Below are 18,117 nucleotides of genomic sequence, written 5' to 3' on the forward strand. Positions count from 1 at the left end.
TGGTGTTCAGTGCTGCTGGTGGATCATGCGGAATTTAAAATTAAAAGGCTTCGCTCGCCTTCCTCAGCTCAGTTCCTGATCTGGAGCGACTGTGTTCCTTGCTTGCCGACAATGGTCAGCCTGCTACGAGTACGAGCAGCTGTATACATGTACCAGCATCCGCGGTCATGGTTTCATGTAACTGTTGTAGTTTTCAGGCGGCAGCACTAGCGCACTCCAGCTCTGTTTTGCACTTTCTTTTACCATGGTTCTACAGCCAGGGAGTATAAAGTAGCACGGTATTGTACTACATGATTGTACTTCCTGGTTATATCCGTACTTCTCCATGACCATGTTTGGCTAGCCCAGCAAGTCTTGCTGCTGCGGAAAGCTCTGGGTTTTTCTTATAAAAAAGAGAGCAAATAATTATCGTGTCCGTTCCCCACGCGCACGTGTCCACGGCTCATCGCCAGCATGCTAGCAGCAGAAGCAGCAGCACCTAGCGGTGGGGGCGAGGGGATAAGTCTCACGACCAATACCAATGCCATGGCACAAGCCGCAACCATGTACCCCTGCCCTGGCCCTTGTGCCACAAGTTCTACTTCACCTCCTCTCCGCATCCAGTCACACTGTGAAGTCATTCACAGTAAGTACGTTCTTAATTGAGAAACGTAGATCTACTTACTGTGCATGACGGTATGCACAGTGCTCCTGGATGCTACGAGGAGGCTCGTAGGAGTTCGCCGAGGCTCCTCCAATTTATATTATTTTTTGTTCCCAGTTCACTGTGGGGTGATCTACGGCTGGTAAACTGACCACTCCCCCCCCCCCCCCAGGCAGGACTTGAACCAGGTAAAAGCTACCTCTCGTATCTCAATCATGGCCTTAGACCTACCCACTGTGCCTCTCTGGTCCTTGTGCATGTGGTGGCATGGCACAACAGCCAGAAGAAAATGATCGGAAAGCTATTAATTATTATCTCCTCTCTCGTCGACAAAGACAAGGCAGGGCCACCGGAAGCAATTTTTGATTGGTCCGGTAGTATTGTGGCCTTTCATACTTTCTGTATCGATATGGTGGATACAGTCAACTTTGCGTATAACGACACTCGGCCGGGCATCAGAAAGTGTCCTTATTCACGAAGTGTCGTTACACCCGAAGTCTCATTACATGTATACAGGTAGAATGGACTTTGCTCTGGGCATGGACATTCTGTCGTTGTTCGCGAATTGTCGTTATATCCGCAGTCGTTATTAGCGAAGTTGACTGTACACAGGCCCTCCACAGTACTAAACACCTGCTGGTGGCCAAAAAGTTGGTCCGGTTCCGGCAGGCCTGCAGGGAGAGGTGCTCAATACCGGTATCAAGAGTACAATAGACTCATTTACTCTTACCGGTATCTTATACAATTACCATAAGGTCTGAGGTGCCCGTAAGTTCAAGTGGCTCACCATGTCTCAGTAAGTTGACAGCTCCAGCCAGAAGGCGACAGTCAATATTGGTAATGCAGAGTGGGCTCGTTCGGCCTTGGAACCGGCAGAAAGCGGAAATGAGGACGGATCTAAAGCAGGACGGGACACGGGGAACGTTCTCTTTTTTTTTAATTTCAGAAAGACACAGAAAACGAATAGAAATTGGAGGGTGTCAGAAGGCTTTGAATTTTGAGCAGTTCTCACAAGCTAAAATAATTATACCGGTAAATAAATATTGGGAATTTAGAAATAAATATTGGTTTCATAATTATAATCATGGCTGGGTCTGCTATAGTGGTAGCTTGCAGTCTCAGCTTGGACCGAGATGAATTTCTCAACAGTGAATAGATATCAACCGTCAAACGGTACCTAATCAGCAGATTGTTAGCTTGTCAGCCGTTTCCAGGCGTAAGGCGCGACATTCGCCGGCCAAATCTAACCATGGTATGCCGCAAACACAAGTAAATTATTTCCGAGCGGCTCAGATCTTCTCCATAAGACCGGCTACGACTGGCTGTGTTGGCTCTGCTCAGTTAGCTGGGCAATAGATGCAACAGTGAACAGTGAGAACTGCCCACAAACAGAGTGACTGACTGGTGCATTCGGTCTTCGGCCAGGATGCACACGCTGCTTTGTGGAAGGTGGAATAGAATATTGGCTACGCTCATGCAATTGATGAATACGCTCCACGCTGCCGCAAGAAGTGCACATTGGTGTGATTTGCCACGAACGTTGCCGCCTGTGCAAACGGATCGTACAGACGAAGGAGCGAGACACGAATACCATCCCCCGGGCACAACAGTACAAGACGCGTTGCAGCCGCAGCGTCTATCTTGCACGCAGTGCGGTAGAATGTTGCGATGGTGCTGCTTGCGCTCATGAGAAGGAAGGCTAGCCGGAGAGAGCGTGGTATGGCTAGATCTACTTTGCACTAGTCCAGAGCACACTGCAGGTGAATAAGATGGCGTGGCAATGATGTATGTACATATACGTCACATCGCACGACCAGCAGCAGTGACTGGCCTGGCCTGGGGGAAAGGCCACGCGTCGACCGGGGGAAGGCCGTGACGTGCCTAGCCCAGCTGGAGCAAGGTGGATTCCCGTCAGACAGTTTAACTTCACCGCCCGGGCACTGCCACCTGGCCTCCTACATCTGCGTGTGCCAACGCTCATCTGCTCGTCGCGCCGTCACTGCCTGGGCTGCTCAGGGCGGTCAGCTCCTCGGTGAGGGTCTCGTGGCGATAAGCAATGCGAACGTTGGGTATGTTGGAGCAGCGTATCTCGTTGCCACGCACGCCCTCCAGGTCGTAGTCCTTGCCAAGCCAATGCTGCTTCACCTGCAGGAACATGGCATGTACATACAATGACAATTCGTGTAAGTCGACAAATAATATTTCGGACGGTGAGAAACTTTTGCCGATCTTGGAATGAAACTTTGTCCGTCATCAAACTTTGGCCGGCCGACCGGGGTTTTCAAAAAGAAATCGATCGGTAGTTGCTGCTCTCACATGCAGCCATTGCTCAATCTTGCATCATTTGCCTCTATGACAAACCTTGGCCTGTGATTTACTTTGGCCGCTTTGCATAAATTGCCAGCGAAAATTAGTTCATACAAAAGAGAAAGGACCAATTATAATTAAACCTTGGCTCTCCATCCGAAAATTAGTTCATTTACAGTACTTCCATTCCGACTCATAGGTTGTGATATGCTGACTCATAGGTTGTGATATGCTGACTCATAGGTTGTGATATGCTGACTCATAGGTTGTGATATGCTGAGAAGAATGTGACAAGTATGATCTGCTAGGCCATAGATTAGCATAAACAGTGAACCCTGTTCTAAAAAGGCATAACCCGTCATCCAAAACAGGCAAAAATTGATTCAGATCTTGTCAGACTTCCGGGGCCAAACTAATATGGCTGAAAGCAAAGCCTGCAGACTTTGATGGCAGTGCATTTCTGCTTCATTACAACTCAGGCAACATTTTCACACACCCACCCTCCCCCATTGGAAACAAACAAGGCCAGGCAGTCTTAGTGCAGGCAAAGTAGTAGTGAGTGCTACCCAGAGCATGTTGTGACATATCCCACCAGCATTGAGTTAGCGCTTACACTCACACTTCCATTCACACCTTATTCCCCGCACCTACATCATCTTCTTGACCAGGGAGTTGTACGACTCCTTGTTCTTGACCTGCCCGGCACGCGAACCCGTCGAATATATTTATTTTATTTTTATTACATCATCTACACTTGCATTGTGTTAGCTATCACCTATGCTCTCCCCCTATTATTATACCCTGCTATCGACTCCCATTGAGTATCTATTCCTCGGTTCAGGGAGTTGTTACACACCGGCGCGCTAAGGCAACATACCCGATGCTCGAACCCGCTCATCAGCACACTGTTCCTGGCCAGCTCGGACAGGTCACAGGAGTTGAGCTTCCACACCTGTGCAGCTATGCTATATTCTTCGATGAGAGGTTCCTGCAGGACAATGGTACACAAAAGAAAGAGATGCACAGCTAACTTTAGCTGAGAACACGTGTCGCCTCTCCTCCTCCCCCCCCCCCCCCCCCCAACTTTGTCATGTGTCACTGCAGAAGCACGCACTGATGTGTTCCACCATGCATACACACCTTTCTTTTTCTTTTTTACCTGTGAAGAACCAGGAACTACCAGTTCTGGGGCATGATTGATTGGGCGAATCCCGAGCAAGTGCGCTCCGAGTGAGCGTGATCGTTTGGTCGAGTCCAATCGAATCCGGAGTAGGTGTACTTGGAGTGGAATCCAACCACACCGGCCTCCACACCGGGAGTGGAAATGGACTTTGCCGTTTTTGGACAGTTTTCACAGAATCTTTGTACGATATGCGTGCATTTCGCGTGCTACACCCTTATTTCGGTCGATTGGGCCAGCGTTGCTCGGACCACACCGCCTGGTCGCACTCAATCCAGATTCGCCAATCGATGACACCCCTGGTCAGAGAAATCCGACCTCATGAATAAAGTAGTGCCACATTCAAGTGCACAGAGTGGTGTGGGTGCGCGCGCGCGCGCGTGTGTGTGTGTGTGTGTGTTTGGTGCTGTAGAACTGCATAGAACCCCCAGCAATGATTATGTTCATGAGGTAGGATTTCTCTAACCAGGACTGTACACGCAAATCGAATAGAACCAGGAACTACATGAGCCCTCCAATAGCAACGTGGGTAGTTGTGAACACAAAGTTTGTGGCACTTGTGATCTCAAGAGAGCCTACCTTGGTGTAGTGGAACATGAGTGGATCGTCCGTGGACAGCGAGATCAGCAGGCCACGTGCGCGGAATTCCGGCAGCGGGTTGCGCGTGTAGTCCAGGAACAGAGAGTTGTTGCTGAGCGGTGACATGGCCACACCGACCTGAGCCAGGTAGAACAGGTACTGCAGAGCTGGTACCTGTCGTTGTAGAGTGGAGAGAGAGAGAGAGAGAGAGAGAGAGAGAGAGAGAGAGAGAGCATGTGTGTGTGTGTGTGTGTGTGTGTGTGAGAGAGAGAGAGAGAGGAAAGCTGTTAACGAGCGAATGAAAGGGCGAGCACATGAGATGATGGCATGCAGAGCAGCTCAACTTATTGGTACATACGTACAGGAATTTGAATTCAAACGGGAAACCTGTCCGAAATACGACTAAAGAAAGAGGCACGGCCCATGACGGGTACATCCATTTGCAAATCATGCACATGTGTTCTGTAGAACAATACTCTTGTTGCGTGCATACATGTACATATCACCCACCCCTTACTCCTTCAAACACAAGGAGATGCATGCACCCTGGGGAAGTACTCACCTTTCTCAGCAGCAGTCCGTGGGAGATGTTCTCGGCGAGAAGGTACGCTGCAGCCAGGTGCTGCACCGGCCCGCTCTCGCCGCAGTGCGGTCTCAGTGAAAACGTGCTCAAGCCTCGCTGTCTGCGCAGCGCGTATCACCCATGCACATATTCAAACACAGCAGCACACGAACGCATGCGGGCAAAGAGAGAGGAAGAGAGACACTAAACTAGACATGGATATGTCCCGACACGTTCAGAAGTTAATAGCAGCCCAAGGGGAAGGAGAGAGGGGGGGGGGGGGGTCACGTTTCCGATTGTCATGCCTACAAGTACCTCGACGTTGATACACGCAAAATACAAATGTAGTCGAATTACTTCAAAAAATCATCAAAACGATCATTTCTGTGCTGTAACCTTCACACTTCACTCGTATGTATGCACTCTGGACAAGTCCAGAGACTTGAGGCTACACCGGAAACACCCTCATGTCTCCTGTGCTCGTGCATGCCGCTCTTGCACTCTGATGCACTAGGCAACTGGCTGTGATTGTGGGAAATAGAAGAAAGAGGACTTTTTTTAAGTTAGGAGCACTGACCGTCTCAGGTTGTTGAGAGCCGCTATGTTGGCATACATATAGAAGAGGTAGTAAGCGTATGGTGGGTTGCGTGTAGACGTCCACTGAGCTGGCTGCGGCATGTGCTTGGACAGTGCAACCTCTGGTTTGCTCTCATCGTCCACACTGTCGAAGCCAACTACCTGTCAATGCAAGAGAGAGAGAGAGAGAGAGAGAGAGAGAGAGAGAGAGCGAGCGAGCAAGCGAGCGAGAGGGAGAAATAAGGACACACACAGACGCACATGATAGGATCGGTACATACGAAACAATGAGACACAACCAGGCATAAAACAGAAAAAGCAATCAAGACAATCAACAAACACTCAGGGTTACTTCCACTACATTTGTTTCCCCCTGACAATCACCGTGCTAACAATAGGCTGGCACTGTTATGGTTAGTATAAACACGTGTTTTCTTACTCTAATTGTAGAGTATTGTAAAACCTGTCAAGGCGACCACTCCGATAAGGTGACCACCTGTCCAAGAAGACCACTACAACCAGGACCAAGGGATGTTATTTCCAGTCAAACGACCCTGGATAAGGAGATCACCTGTACACGGGGACCAGTTGTAAGGTCCCTTGAGCGGTCGGCTTAGGCAAGTTTCACTGTCAGGGGTGTCGGACACGCCATGGTCACTACTGCATTGACCGTACCACTTTTTGCCTCGGGTTCCCTGTGAATCAATAAAATGAATTGTAATGATTTTGGGTTCTAAATTTCGAGAATTTTCAGGCGAGGTCCTTGGAAGAGTACTTCAGATGGCTGACCGCACCACCCTAAAATACCTTGCGACGCGCCTGACCGTACTCGGAAGATGGCGCTACTGACCTGATCGAGGAATCTGTGAATGTCAGGATACTCCTCCGGGTACAGCGTGGCATTGAACAGCGGCAAGAAGATGTTGCTCAGCACCTCTTCGAAGCTCTGAACAAGCCCTTTCTCGCGATAGACATTGCTGCACGAGAGAAGTGGAAACAGTTGACAAGACATAGCGTGATCAGTGCAGCTACGGTACTGTAAAAGCCAAATATATAACGAAGTAATACTGAGGAGTGTTGTGCGAAAACTAGTTCGAAGTACGATATTTGTTCATCATTTTTTCCATATCACATTTTTTCTTTCTTCCATGTTCTTCACTACCTTCGTATCCACTCGTTTTTTGAATACAATAAAAGCCTTTGTGAAATGTCGGTTCAGCTCGTTCTGTTGATCGCAATTCTAAAAATATAACGAAGTGCTAATTCTAACGAGTTAACGAGGAGAAATCTGTCGTTAAAATAGAAATCGTTATACGGAAATCGATACATATACTGTTACTATTGAGCGTTGGGAATGAGTGAGAATCGTTACCTTTGGTACACGTAAACCAGTCAATTTTAGGAAATCGTTATTATATGCGCGCCTCGATAGAATAATGGCTTTTACAGTAAGTCCTAGTTGCCCATTGGCACAGTGTATCACTTTGAAAAGATTTTTGGTTGAAGGGAAACAAACCAACACAAGCAGCACAGAAGCCATGTAGTTGTGATGAGCCCCTTCACACCATTACTCTTCAAGCCAAATACAGTAGTGATTAAAGCCGCAGCAAGCAAGTCATTATATCCGGCACTTCTGTACACTTTAGCGTGAAGAAAAATGGAGTGCCCCGTCTAATACACTTACAACAAGCGAGGCACTTGTATCAGCCAGCGCACATTGCTACTGCGCAGGTTGTTGTCGACCGCCCAGGAGGCCAAGCGCTGCCACTCGTCGGGAGACTTGCCGTACACGCTCAGCCGCATCTCGGCCATCTGGTACTTGCTGTCCTCCAAGTCACTGATCACCTCCTGTGCAGGACAACGTGTGCGGCAGGCGCAGCGTGGGTTAAGGATACATGTATGCATGCGACTAACGACCACCCCCTGGGGCCAGAGAAAGCGGTCTTTAGCGGCAGGCGGTCCTTAGTTAGAGGTTTGCACCGCACAACCATAATTATATGAATGTGAGGCCGTCCGTGCCTGGCGAAGTGGTCGGCAGTACCAGGCTGGTCGCTAGTCACGGTGGTCTTTAGTTACAGGTTTTACTGTAGTACCAGGCTGGTCGCTAGTCACGGTGGTCTTTAGTTACAGGTTTTACTGTAGTACCAGGCTGGTCGCTAGTCACGGTGGTCTTTAGTTACAGGTTTTACTGTAGTACCAGGCTGGTCGCTAGTCACGGTGGTCTTTAGTTACAGGTTTTACTGTAGTACCAGGCTGGTCGCTAGTCACGGTGGTCTTTAGTTACAGGTTTTACTGTAGTACCAGGCTGGTCGCTAGTTACGGTGGTCTTTAGTTACAGGTTTTACTGTAGTACCAGGCTGGTCGCTAGTCACGGTGGTCTTTAGTTACAGGTTTTACTGTAGTACCAGGCTGGTCGCTAGTCACGGTGGTCTTTAGTTACAGGTTTTACTGTAGTACCAGGCTGGTCGCTAGTCACGGTGGTCTTTAGTTACAGGTTTTACTGTAGTACCAGGCTGGTCGCTAGTCACGGTGGTCTTTAGTTACAGGTTTTACTGTAGTACCAGGCTGGTCGCTAGTCACGGTGGTCTTTAGTTACAGGTTTTACTGTAGTACCAGGCTGGTCGCTAGTTACGGTGGTCTTTAGTTACAGGTTTTACTGTAGTACCAGGCTGGTCGCTAGTCACGGTGGTCTTTAGTTACAGGTTTTACTGTAGTACCAGGCTGGTCGCTAGTCACGGTGGTCTTTAGTTACAGGTTTTACTGTAGTACCAGGCTGGTCGCTAGTCACGGTGGTCTTTAGTTACAGGTTTTACTGTAGTACCAGGCTGGTCTCTAGTCACGGTGATCTTTAGTTACAGGTTTTACTGTAGTACCAGGCTGGTCGCTAGTCACGGTGGTCTTTAGTTACAGGTTTTACTGTAGTACCAGGCTGGTCGCTAGTCACGGTGGTCTTTAGTTACAGGTTTTACTGTAGTACCAGGCTGGTCGCTAGTCACGGTGGTCTTTAGTTACAGGTTTTACTGTAGTACCAGGCTGGTCGCTAGTCACGGTGGTCTTTAGTTACAGGTTTTACTGTAGTACCAGGCTGGTCGCTAGTCACGGTGGTCTTTAGTTACAGGTTTTACTGTAGTACCAGGCTGGTCGCTAGTCACGGTGGTCTTTAGTTACAGGTTTTACTGTAGTACCAGGCTGGTCGCTAGTCACGGTGGTCTTTAGTTACAGGTTTTACTGTAGTACCAGGCTGGTCGCTAGTCACGGTGGTCTTTAGTTACAGGTTTTACTGTACATGTATGCACGTGTGAGGGTCGAGAATATTATGTAGAAGCGGAAGCCAATTCAAAATTATTCATGCAGAATGTGGAACAGAGGCACCCAGAGCTACAATACACATCCGAAAACAGACCTTGATGCATCGGCATACAGCACGATGGATCAAACGCTCAGGGGAGAAACACACTGGCATTGACATTGCAGTAGCTTCCAGTCATTGCCACAGTCTTTTGCATGAAATTCAGAGGATGTAGGTGCTGATCACATTTCCCTTGTCATATTCCGATTTCGGCGAGATCCAGAACTACCTTGTGGCACACTCTGGTAGCTTGTATATCGTGGCTGTAGTCTACCCCAGGGCATCGGGCACGCTACGGCATTGAGTTTACTATTGACCGTACCAATGTTTGTCCCAGGTACCACGTGAATCAATAAAATGTACTGATTTGGGCTCTGAATTTCATAACAATCATGTTTAGAGGAAAAAGAAGTCTTGAGCTCCGTCCATGTTCAGAGGAGCCAACCAAACACCACGAGTAAATTGTACATGTACTTCAGGTGGCTGACCATACCGCCCTAAAACACCTTGCAGAGCCCTTGAACCCAATGGCATAGTGAGTACAAAAGTCAAGGCAAGACTACGGACAGCCAGTGGCAATACCTTACCTGCAGCACCTCGCCGTAGTACCGACCCTTCACGTGGTTATCCGACTTCAGGAAGATCTCACGCAGGCGACTCTGGCCTGTGACATGCCGGGGTGGGGGGAGAGACAGAGAGAGAGAGAGAGAGAGAGGCACACACACACACACACACACACGTGAACAGCAGAGGCACATCCGTCCATACATCGCATGAGAATGCACGTGCAGTGACAGTGTGTATGCATAAAAAAGACAGAGGAACACAAATGTAATAACTAAACGTTTTCGTTCCGTGAAAATTATTGATACTGCCGGATGTCTCCTAAAAAACATAAAAATTGAAATTATGTTGACAGATTTTTTACTTGAAACTCGGATGTTGAGCCAATATTCATCATCATCAGCCCTTTCGCGTTGGCACCGGCGTTAGCCTGGCCTTCGCTTGGGCCACACTCAATGTTAGACATGATACCAGAAGAGAGCCATTAATGTAAAAAGGAAAGGCGGCATATGGTTATTCGTTAAGAGTACTGTCCACCACTGTAACTACATACTATAATACAGTCAGAAAGTGCGACAACTAGGCACACAACTGACAGAGTACTGTCAGTTTGCTGTTGGTTAGCGCTTCGGAGATGTATCGGAGCTAGGTGTCAGGTTGTCGGATGTCTCAGTACTCTGTCTGTTGTGCGCCTAGTTGTTGCAATTTCTCACTGTATATAGTATCTAGTTACAGTGATGGGCAGTTCCTCTTTTTAAGGAAAGGGACATATGGTTACAAAATTAATTAAAACTGGAAGAGAGCGTGTGGGCTCTACTCTTATCTGTTTATGCAACTGCAGGAAGCCTCCCCACTTTTACTTCAATTAAAAGTTGTAACCATAACCATACGTCCCTTTCCTTTTCACAGATTTTTTACTGTTCATTATTTTGAGAGATGTGAATAGGGACTGCGTCATATTGAACTGAACACTGTGCACAAGTAGCAAATTTCAAGACACGTGATGCAATACGAGTACTAGCAGTGTAATGTGCCTTAGTCCGACTGTAGGCCTTGCTTACCGATGGGGTTGTACTTCAGATTGAACTTATCAAAGCGGTGGAACGTATTGCGATCCTGCACACGCGGGCAGACAGGCGGATGCAGACACGCACATGCGTGGACACACACACACACATGTGCACACGACACACACACAATGCCAATGCACACATAATTCCCCACATTCCTAGCAAGGTTCACATTGTGCAGGAGCAGACAATGAGTTCAGCTACAGTAACCTGCACAAGGTAATACATGACACTAGTATATTATTAGAGAGAAGCTTGGTGCTCTGAGTAGAGAGGTTCTGCAAAACGAAAATGCGCACGAAGTTAGTTTCGCACGGAGTTTGTGTTCTGCACATTTTCGTAGTTTGCATGCGTCAAAGTGCACGTACGCGGTGAACCCGTCGTGTGGTATCTCACAAAAACTTCTCACGAAAGTTAATTTCGCGTCCAAAGTTGCGAAAGTTCTTGCGAAGTTTCTCATTTCATGACGTAGAGCGAAAGTTTATACATAGTTTTTGTTTTGCAGAACCTCTCTCATACCAATCACAAATTACATATATGTATACAGGGAAAGAGCTAGGTAAAGCCTATGTCAGGATACAGCATACCCTTTCAGCTTCATTTACAGGGCTGCTCAATGAAATCCGATCGCGTGACTCAAGTACGCGCCGGGCGCTGAGCAGCCCTAGACCTGCGAACACCGGGACGTGAACTGGTGCAGGGCGCAACGTTGATTCGCGCGATCGGATTTCATGGAGCAGCACTGCACATGCAAGAGGTTGAACCAGTGACGAGGCCTACTAGTACACTGCAGCCTGACACCTAACTTCAGGCGCGTAGCTCGTGTATGGTCAGCGTTGTCCGGTCACCACACCAGAAAATGGCCGTCATAGGCACTATATTGTCAAAAGAGGCAAAGTGGCGGCTATGAGGTTGCCGGTGGTACATGGCCACCACACCACGGATGTTCGAGCTACGTCCCTGAACTTAATACATTGCTGCACAAAATGGTCCAAACGTACAGCATGCATGTCCAGTCGGTCTACGGACAGGTCGTAGGCGGTGATGTTCAGACTCTCGAACACCTCCCTCAGCGACATGCCCCTGCCGTCTTGAACGCACACGATCTCGTCGGGAGACAGCCTCATCTTGCGCTTGATGAAGCGCAGCAGGTGCTTTTGGTTCATGGACGACGCGGCGTGGATGTGCGTGTCGACCTACAGCAGCAACAGCAGTAAAGAATGGCAAGGGCATTAACGAGAAGGATTTTCAGGAACAGTTTGATACGCAGTAGAAGATCGCCTATGCTCAGAGACCATGCAATGCAGGTATTGCGCAAAGTTCCAGCACGCTAAAGCCACCTGTTCAAAGTTTGCGATTCGGGGCCTCTCGCAAAATTCGCAAACATTTTTACGTCGCAATAGTTACCCGTTTTACAGTAATGAATCTCGGTGAAAGTTGTGCAATGAACCGTGTATGAGTAAGCCCAGGACGAGAACAAGTGAAGATTCCGCAAGGACTGCTTGCAGTCTGATGTGGAATCTGCCGGAGCTCCGAAGTGTAATAGAAGTGTAATAGAATAATGGTCCTTATTTGGTATGCATTATCAGAGCAAACAAACAAACAATAGAAGAATGGCCCTTATTTGGCATGCAATATCAGAGCAAACAAACAATAGAAGAATGGCCCTTATTTGGCATGCATTATCAAAGCAAACAAACAACAGCATTGGAACACACAATCATGGCTTACTGCTAGTCAAAAAAGTTGAAAAAACCCAAGGCAGGCCCCTAACCTTGCGAACGTTGTAGAAGTCGCGATGAGGAACACCGCGCTGGGCGCCCAGCTCCTTCTGTTCGTTGAGCAGCTCGTGCATCTGATAGCGCAGCTCCAGGTAGCGCAGGCGCCGGTAGCAGAAGCTTTTCCTGTTCATCGACGGTGAGTACACACAAACACATGAGACCGGTGAAGTGGGTACACGTACAGTGCATGCTGCTCAATGAAATCCAGTCGCGTCGCTCCAGTATGCGCCAGGCGTTGCACTGCCCTAGACCTGGGGACACTGGGCTGCGAAATGGTGCAAGGCGCAAACTTGAGTCGGACGCGACTGGATGTCATAGAGCAGCACTGTACATACCGATACTAGCAGGCAAAAAAAGAAGAGAGCGCATTGATTATCCAAAAGTTGTAGTCGCACGGCCACTAGGTGCCATGAGCAATTATGAGCCAACGACTTCCATCATGAGTGTCATGAGCTCAGAGCTAGCAATATACACGTGCCAATCGGTTCAGCTGCTGAAACTGTAGGGTCAAGGAGCGTCCAACACTCTGCCCCTCCTGCTAAAAAATGCATTCGTAGTCATGTCTTGCTACTTACACAGGACCGTGTACGGACAGGGCTAGCATTTCCTTGAAGTCCTGGACAAACACCAGGAAGTCTGGCTGCTGCAAGTCCAGCTCGACTTCACCACTCCGCACGTTGCCACTCTCGCCGGACAAGGCCGCCTCGATGTTCCCCGCATCGCGACCGGTATTCTGCCTAATGCCATTATCTCCGCTGCACACACCACCGCTGGACTCCGGGACCCAAACACGGGCGATGCCGTTGACCATTGCGACGCGCCCCGGCATCGCCTGCGGCAGCGTGACGTCGCCGTAGCTACACTGCGTGTCAGACTCTGAATGCGACATTGAGAGCTGCTCGGCCTTGCAGGCATTCGCAGAGGAATCACTCTGCATACCAGCTGGAGATAGAGTGAGACAGCAGTCAGAAACCAGAACCATAAGTCAAAGCTGAATACAGTAAAACCTGTCAAGGCGACCACTCGGATAAGGCGAGCACCTGTCCCAGAAGACCACTGCAGCCAGGACCAAGGGATGCTATTTCCAGTCAAATGACACTGAATAAGAAAACCACCTGGTAACAGAGACCACGTTTGAAGGTGCCTTGAGCGGTCGTCTTAGACAGGTTTCACTGTAGATGCAAATAAAAGTGACGGGTTATCCTATGATTCAGGATGACCTACACAAAAAAGGCTTCGCCATGGGAGAGATTCTATGGAGCCTGGGTGCAGAGTCACACACTCTGGTGCAGGTACTCTTGTTGTTCTTGTGTTCCCTTAGGTATTCTCATCACTCTGATAATCTCGACTTCCGGCTGTGTCACCAGTTCTCGTCACCTAGTACATGCACATGTATGTAACTCTCATTTGTTAACTGAACATACTCTATTTTCAGAAATTTTCGGTGCTCAACATTTTCGGTATGAGGGCAAAAGGCTGGGTTAGGTGAACAGAAATTTTAGGTACAGAGAAGCAGTTCCCTATTGGATTATGTGTGTTAGTGTTTGTTCGGTGTATTGAAATTTTAGGTATGAAACAAGTGCACCGAAAGTACCGAAAATAACAGTACACCGAAAACTTGTGAAATTACAGTACTCCTTCCACGAAAATCGTTATCGCGAGTTACTCCTTCATTACTGTCACATTCTCAATGAAATTTCAAATTTGAAAACTGTGTTAACGAAGCAGGGCTTCAAGTTACTGGAGCCGATGGCAGAAAACAGTAGTGAAAGCTTGAGAATTTGAAGACGGTGGCTGCTCCTAACGGAGCTCATGTTCTCTGTCAAATGACTGACGCTCGACTGGCACAAAGCTACGGTCTCAAGCCCACGGGAGTTTAGTTCGTAAAGTTTGAGAATGAAAGTCAAATTCAGAAGGGGATTGCAAAAGCGCTACATTGACTCTTGCCCTGTGTTATAGTGTTTACTCACATCCACCCGGACACAGAATACGATAGGTGGTGGAGCAGAACGGCTGGCAGCTGCGCCTCATATACTGCTCACGAAGGACCAGGGCATCGCGAATGGCCGGGTGGACCTCCTCAACCTCGTTGGTTGTCGGTTGCATCTACCACAGAGAGGGAAGGGAGAAAGAGAGATAGGAAGAGACAGTGAGACACAGTGTGAGACAGTGTGTGTGTGTGTGTGTGTGAGAGAGAGAGAGAGAGAGAGAGAGAGAGAGAGAGAGAGAGATGTATAGAGACAGCGACAATACACACTGTGCACAGCTACCAGCCAGTCGCGCCAATGGTGATGAGGTGTAACATGGGATCTCCACGTGCGTCACAATCAGCACTAATACCTTGCTGTATGAGTACATTCTGCCTCGGCTACTAGCTGACCATGGATTTTACCAAGCTTGTACTGTGTACGCTGTTTTAGTACTAATGGATTTCAGGACCGTCGGAAGCAATTTTTGATTGGTCCGGTAGTATTGTGGCCTTTCATACTTTCTGTATCGATATGGTGGATACTGTAAGACATGCTATTATAACGAGTCGCAAATTTAACGATTGTCCAAAATTCATAGGTTTACGAGAAGATATTATCTTCTCGTAAACCTAAGGCTATAATACTACCGGACCAATCAAAAACTGCTTCCATTATGTTAACGATCTTGCAGTGTTTCGGCATATCCACACACAACATATATGAAGCAGTATGGCCTCAACGGATCTTATTATCACGAAGAAATGTCATCCGTTAAAACGTTAGATTTACTTCCTTGTTATATATACATGTCCTACAGTACACACTATTACACAGGCCCTCCACAGTACTGAACACCTGTTGGTGGCCAACAAGTTGGTCCGGTTCCGGCGGGCCTGGATTTGGCCAGTCAGGTTGGTTGGCATTTCGGCCGTACATGCTAGAATTCACACTGAATCGATAGGAACTGTCAGTACATGACACTCACGGGCTGGTTTCAGCCTGGCTGGGGTGGTGACCTCAAACGCGTCAATCAGCCAGTCAATAGTGTGAACTGCGACGTCAATCACAACACAGTGAATTGCTTCAGACAATCATGACAGGCATGATGCAGATTCACTGCGGCTAGCAATAGGGTACCCGTACGTACGCATGGCCAGAAACTCCGTGTACGTAATTCTGGACTGGGCTGACTTCCACCGTTTCTAGCGCCGGCTGAAGTTACCCAAACAAATACGGTGGAACAAAGCCGTATTGCAGCGATAACGCTTTTCCAGAACTTTGCAATAATGCTTTGTTCCACCGTGTTTGTAGGGAAGCTCCGTCCTATTTGGACATTGAACACTGTGTGAACAGAAGACTAGCCTTACTGTGCGTACGGTAATATTCAGGGCCTCAAAATACTGTCTAGGATTTAGAAATCCGGTCGCACGTCTAGCGGCCCCAGGGCGCTGGCAAGGCAGCCGTGAGTACGCCTACCGTGCACACAGTCATTATGATGCTATGCGCTGCAGCGCGCTGGTCGCATCGGATCAACATGTGCACTGCATGCAACGTTCTGTACGTGCTGAGGGCGCCGGCCCTGGTCAAATCGACTGGATTTCCATGTCCACGACAGTACCTCAGAACAAGGCGTCCGGTGTTTGACCGACTAAGTTAAACTGTGCTGGGCATGCAGTGCTCAGGGGGAAAATACACGGTGGACACTCGGCACGAACACGGGAAAAGCAGGAGAAGTTGTCGTGCCGGGTGTTCATGTGGTCGTTGACACAAGGTGTGGTATTGTGGATGCGTGCCACCATGAAGTTGGGTGATGTGCAATTTCGACGTCTGTGATTCTGTTTGAAGGACTGGTGCCCCCCCCCCCCACTCCCCCAGACCCAAGCACACAGTAGTAGTCCATACTAGTAATAATCATGAGTCGTCCTACCTGCCCACTGCCTATCCCAGTTATGGTCACCCTCTGAAAGTCCAAGCGACTCGCCTCCTCCGGAAGCAACAGCGAGTGTGCCGTCTCGGGGCTCAGAGTGCCAGCTCGCCATGTCATGTCGTCAATGGGACAGTCGGCACCCTCCACCTTGCGATCCGGACCACTCATCGACCAGTCGGCGAACAGGGCACAGTCGCCGCCCACGCTGCCTCCATGATGGACAGGCGGCAACGAGCCTGACGACGGCCTCTTTGGCACTGCGACTGGCGCTGTCACTTCTGGACAGCTATCTTCGTCCATCCTGCAGTTTGTCCCGTCCGCGAGGAGCGCCGTCACTGATGTTTGGGATCGAAATGTAAATTTCCGTAGTGTTGTGCAATTATAGGTCAGTGTACAGAAAGTAGAGCTCTCTGCGGTTTAAATCCGGAGCAGAAGCAGCTGTCTTCACTGGTGAAGCTGCGTCGGCACCAGGGCCGGGGGAAAAGCAACAAATCGTAGAGACGCCGTGAACTTCTGCGATCACGCCTGTCCGTGCTAGAAGAAGAAACAAAAATACTTGTAATAAAGTGGATCATGGAACTGAGTGAACCACAAAAGCGCTAAATTATAAAGGTTTTTGTACCCGAATGCAGCAGCTTTGAAAATATTACATGTAGAACTACGTGTGGAATGACGCAATGTTAGGGACATCCGCATATCCGGTATCCGTATCCCCCTCCGGATCGCGGAGCCGAAGCAGGAAGCAGGGAGTCGGACAAAACCGGGTTTGTGAGATCCCGAGATCCGAGGGAGATCCATGTATGGAGGGTTTCTTTCCGGCCCCGGTCTACGGGTGCGAGCTACAGCGCCTAGCGCCTGCAGGCCGCAGTTCCAGGGTCCGTTTCTTCCTTCCAAGCGCTAAAAGCAAGTCGGTCTCCCTCCTTCATCGATCTGGACTTTTGTTTTGTGTAGTTCTCGGCGTTAGAACTATTACTTAGAAGAGTAGTTTAGTGAAATACTTGGTACTAGCACGAATGCTGCTACAAAACCACGGATGATCATTGTATGACCTCGCGGCCCGAGAAACAGCAAAGTCGGAAAAGAACACGGTAGTGAACATCTCAGCTCAGCTCTTCCACCAACAATAATAATAGAATAAATGGGGTAGAGGCTCTCAGCACCAGCCTTCTTGCTGCTACAAATTTTATAAGGATATGTTCGCACCACATCGGAGGTGGTGGTCTGAATTATGAACCAGGAAGTGATATTTTACTGTTCCCTGGTGTGAACACGTTCACACTGCAGCGGGTAATCCACGTGACAACACCGCCTCTCTTCATCGCGCTACGACTCGTACGAGTTCTACAAAAGAAGAAGCCAACACGTCGGACGTCTGCTCCAGCGCTTTGTCAAACCCTATGCAGATACTAGTACTCTGCTGGCAGTGTTATGTGTATACTGGTTCGGAGTTCCTCTAGCTATATTTTTTTGTAAACCTAACTGTGGCCTGAGCCTCTACGTAGACCGAACCTAGGCTAGATGGTGAACAACTACTTCCTACAACGCAACACGCTGAAGAATACTCGGAATAGAAGCGCGTGCGTTCTCACAACTTGTGCGTGTCCCCTGT

General features: G+C 48.7%; 1 protein-coding gene across 1 annotated transcript; it reads right to left on the reverse strand.

Annotated features, from left to right (window-relative positions):
• Positions 1–1,420: 1,420 nt before the first annotated feature.
• On the reverse strand, positions 1,421–17,069 carry LOC135818023 (AMP deaminase 2-like). Its single transcript, XM_065331347.1, has 14 exons — positions 16,509–17,069; positions 14,582–14,717; positions 13,187–13,553; positions 12,605–12,734; positions 11,832–12,026; positions 10,822–10,876; positions 9,784–9,860; positions 7,532–7,695; positions 6,698–6,824; positions 5,849–6,009; positions 5,272–5,392; positions 4,710–4,883; positions 3,828–3,938; positions 1,421–2,788 (listed from the first exon to the last, which is right to left on the reverse strand). Exons 1-14 carry the CDS (start codon positions 16,806–16,808, stop codon positions 2,621–2,623), a joined length of 2,286 nt encoding a protein of 761 aa, XP_065187419.1. The 5' UTR covers positions 16,809–17,069; the 3' UTR covers positions 1,421–2,620.
• Between the last annotated feature and the right edge of the window lie 1,048 nt (positions 17,070–18,117).

This window comes from Sycon ciliatum, chromosome 5, assembly GCF_964019385.1.
Source record: "Sycon ciliatum chromosome 5, ocSycCili1.1, whole genome shotgun sequence".
NCBI classification, from domain to species: Eukaryota; Metazoa; Porifera; class Calcarea; order Leucosolenida; family Sycettidae; genus Sycon; species Sycon ciliatum.

What these genes read in the sequence shown, in the direction of transcription:
- LOC135818023 (XM_065331347.1), bottom strand. Translation starts at nt 16,808, where the DNA reads ATGGACGAAGATAGCTGTCCAGAAGTGACAGCGCCAGTCGCAGTGCCA. An exon ending in ACCGACTGGACATGCATGCT is followed by an intron (nt 10,877 to 11,831) that starts GTACGTTTGGAC and finishes CCGCGTGTGCAG; the next exon opens with GATCGCAATACGTTCCACCG. An exon ending in ACTACGGCGAGGTGCTGCAG is followed by an intron (nt 7,696 to 9,783) that starts GTAAGGTATTGC and finishes TGTCCTGCACAG; the next exon opens with GAGGTGATCAGTGACTTGGA.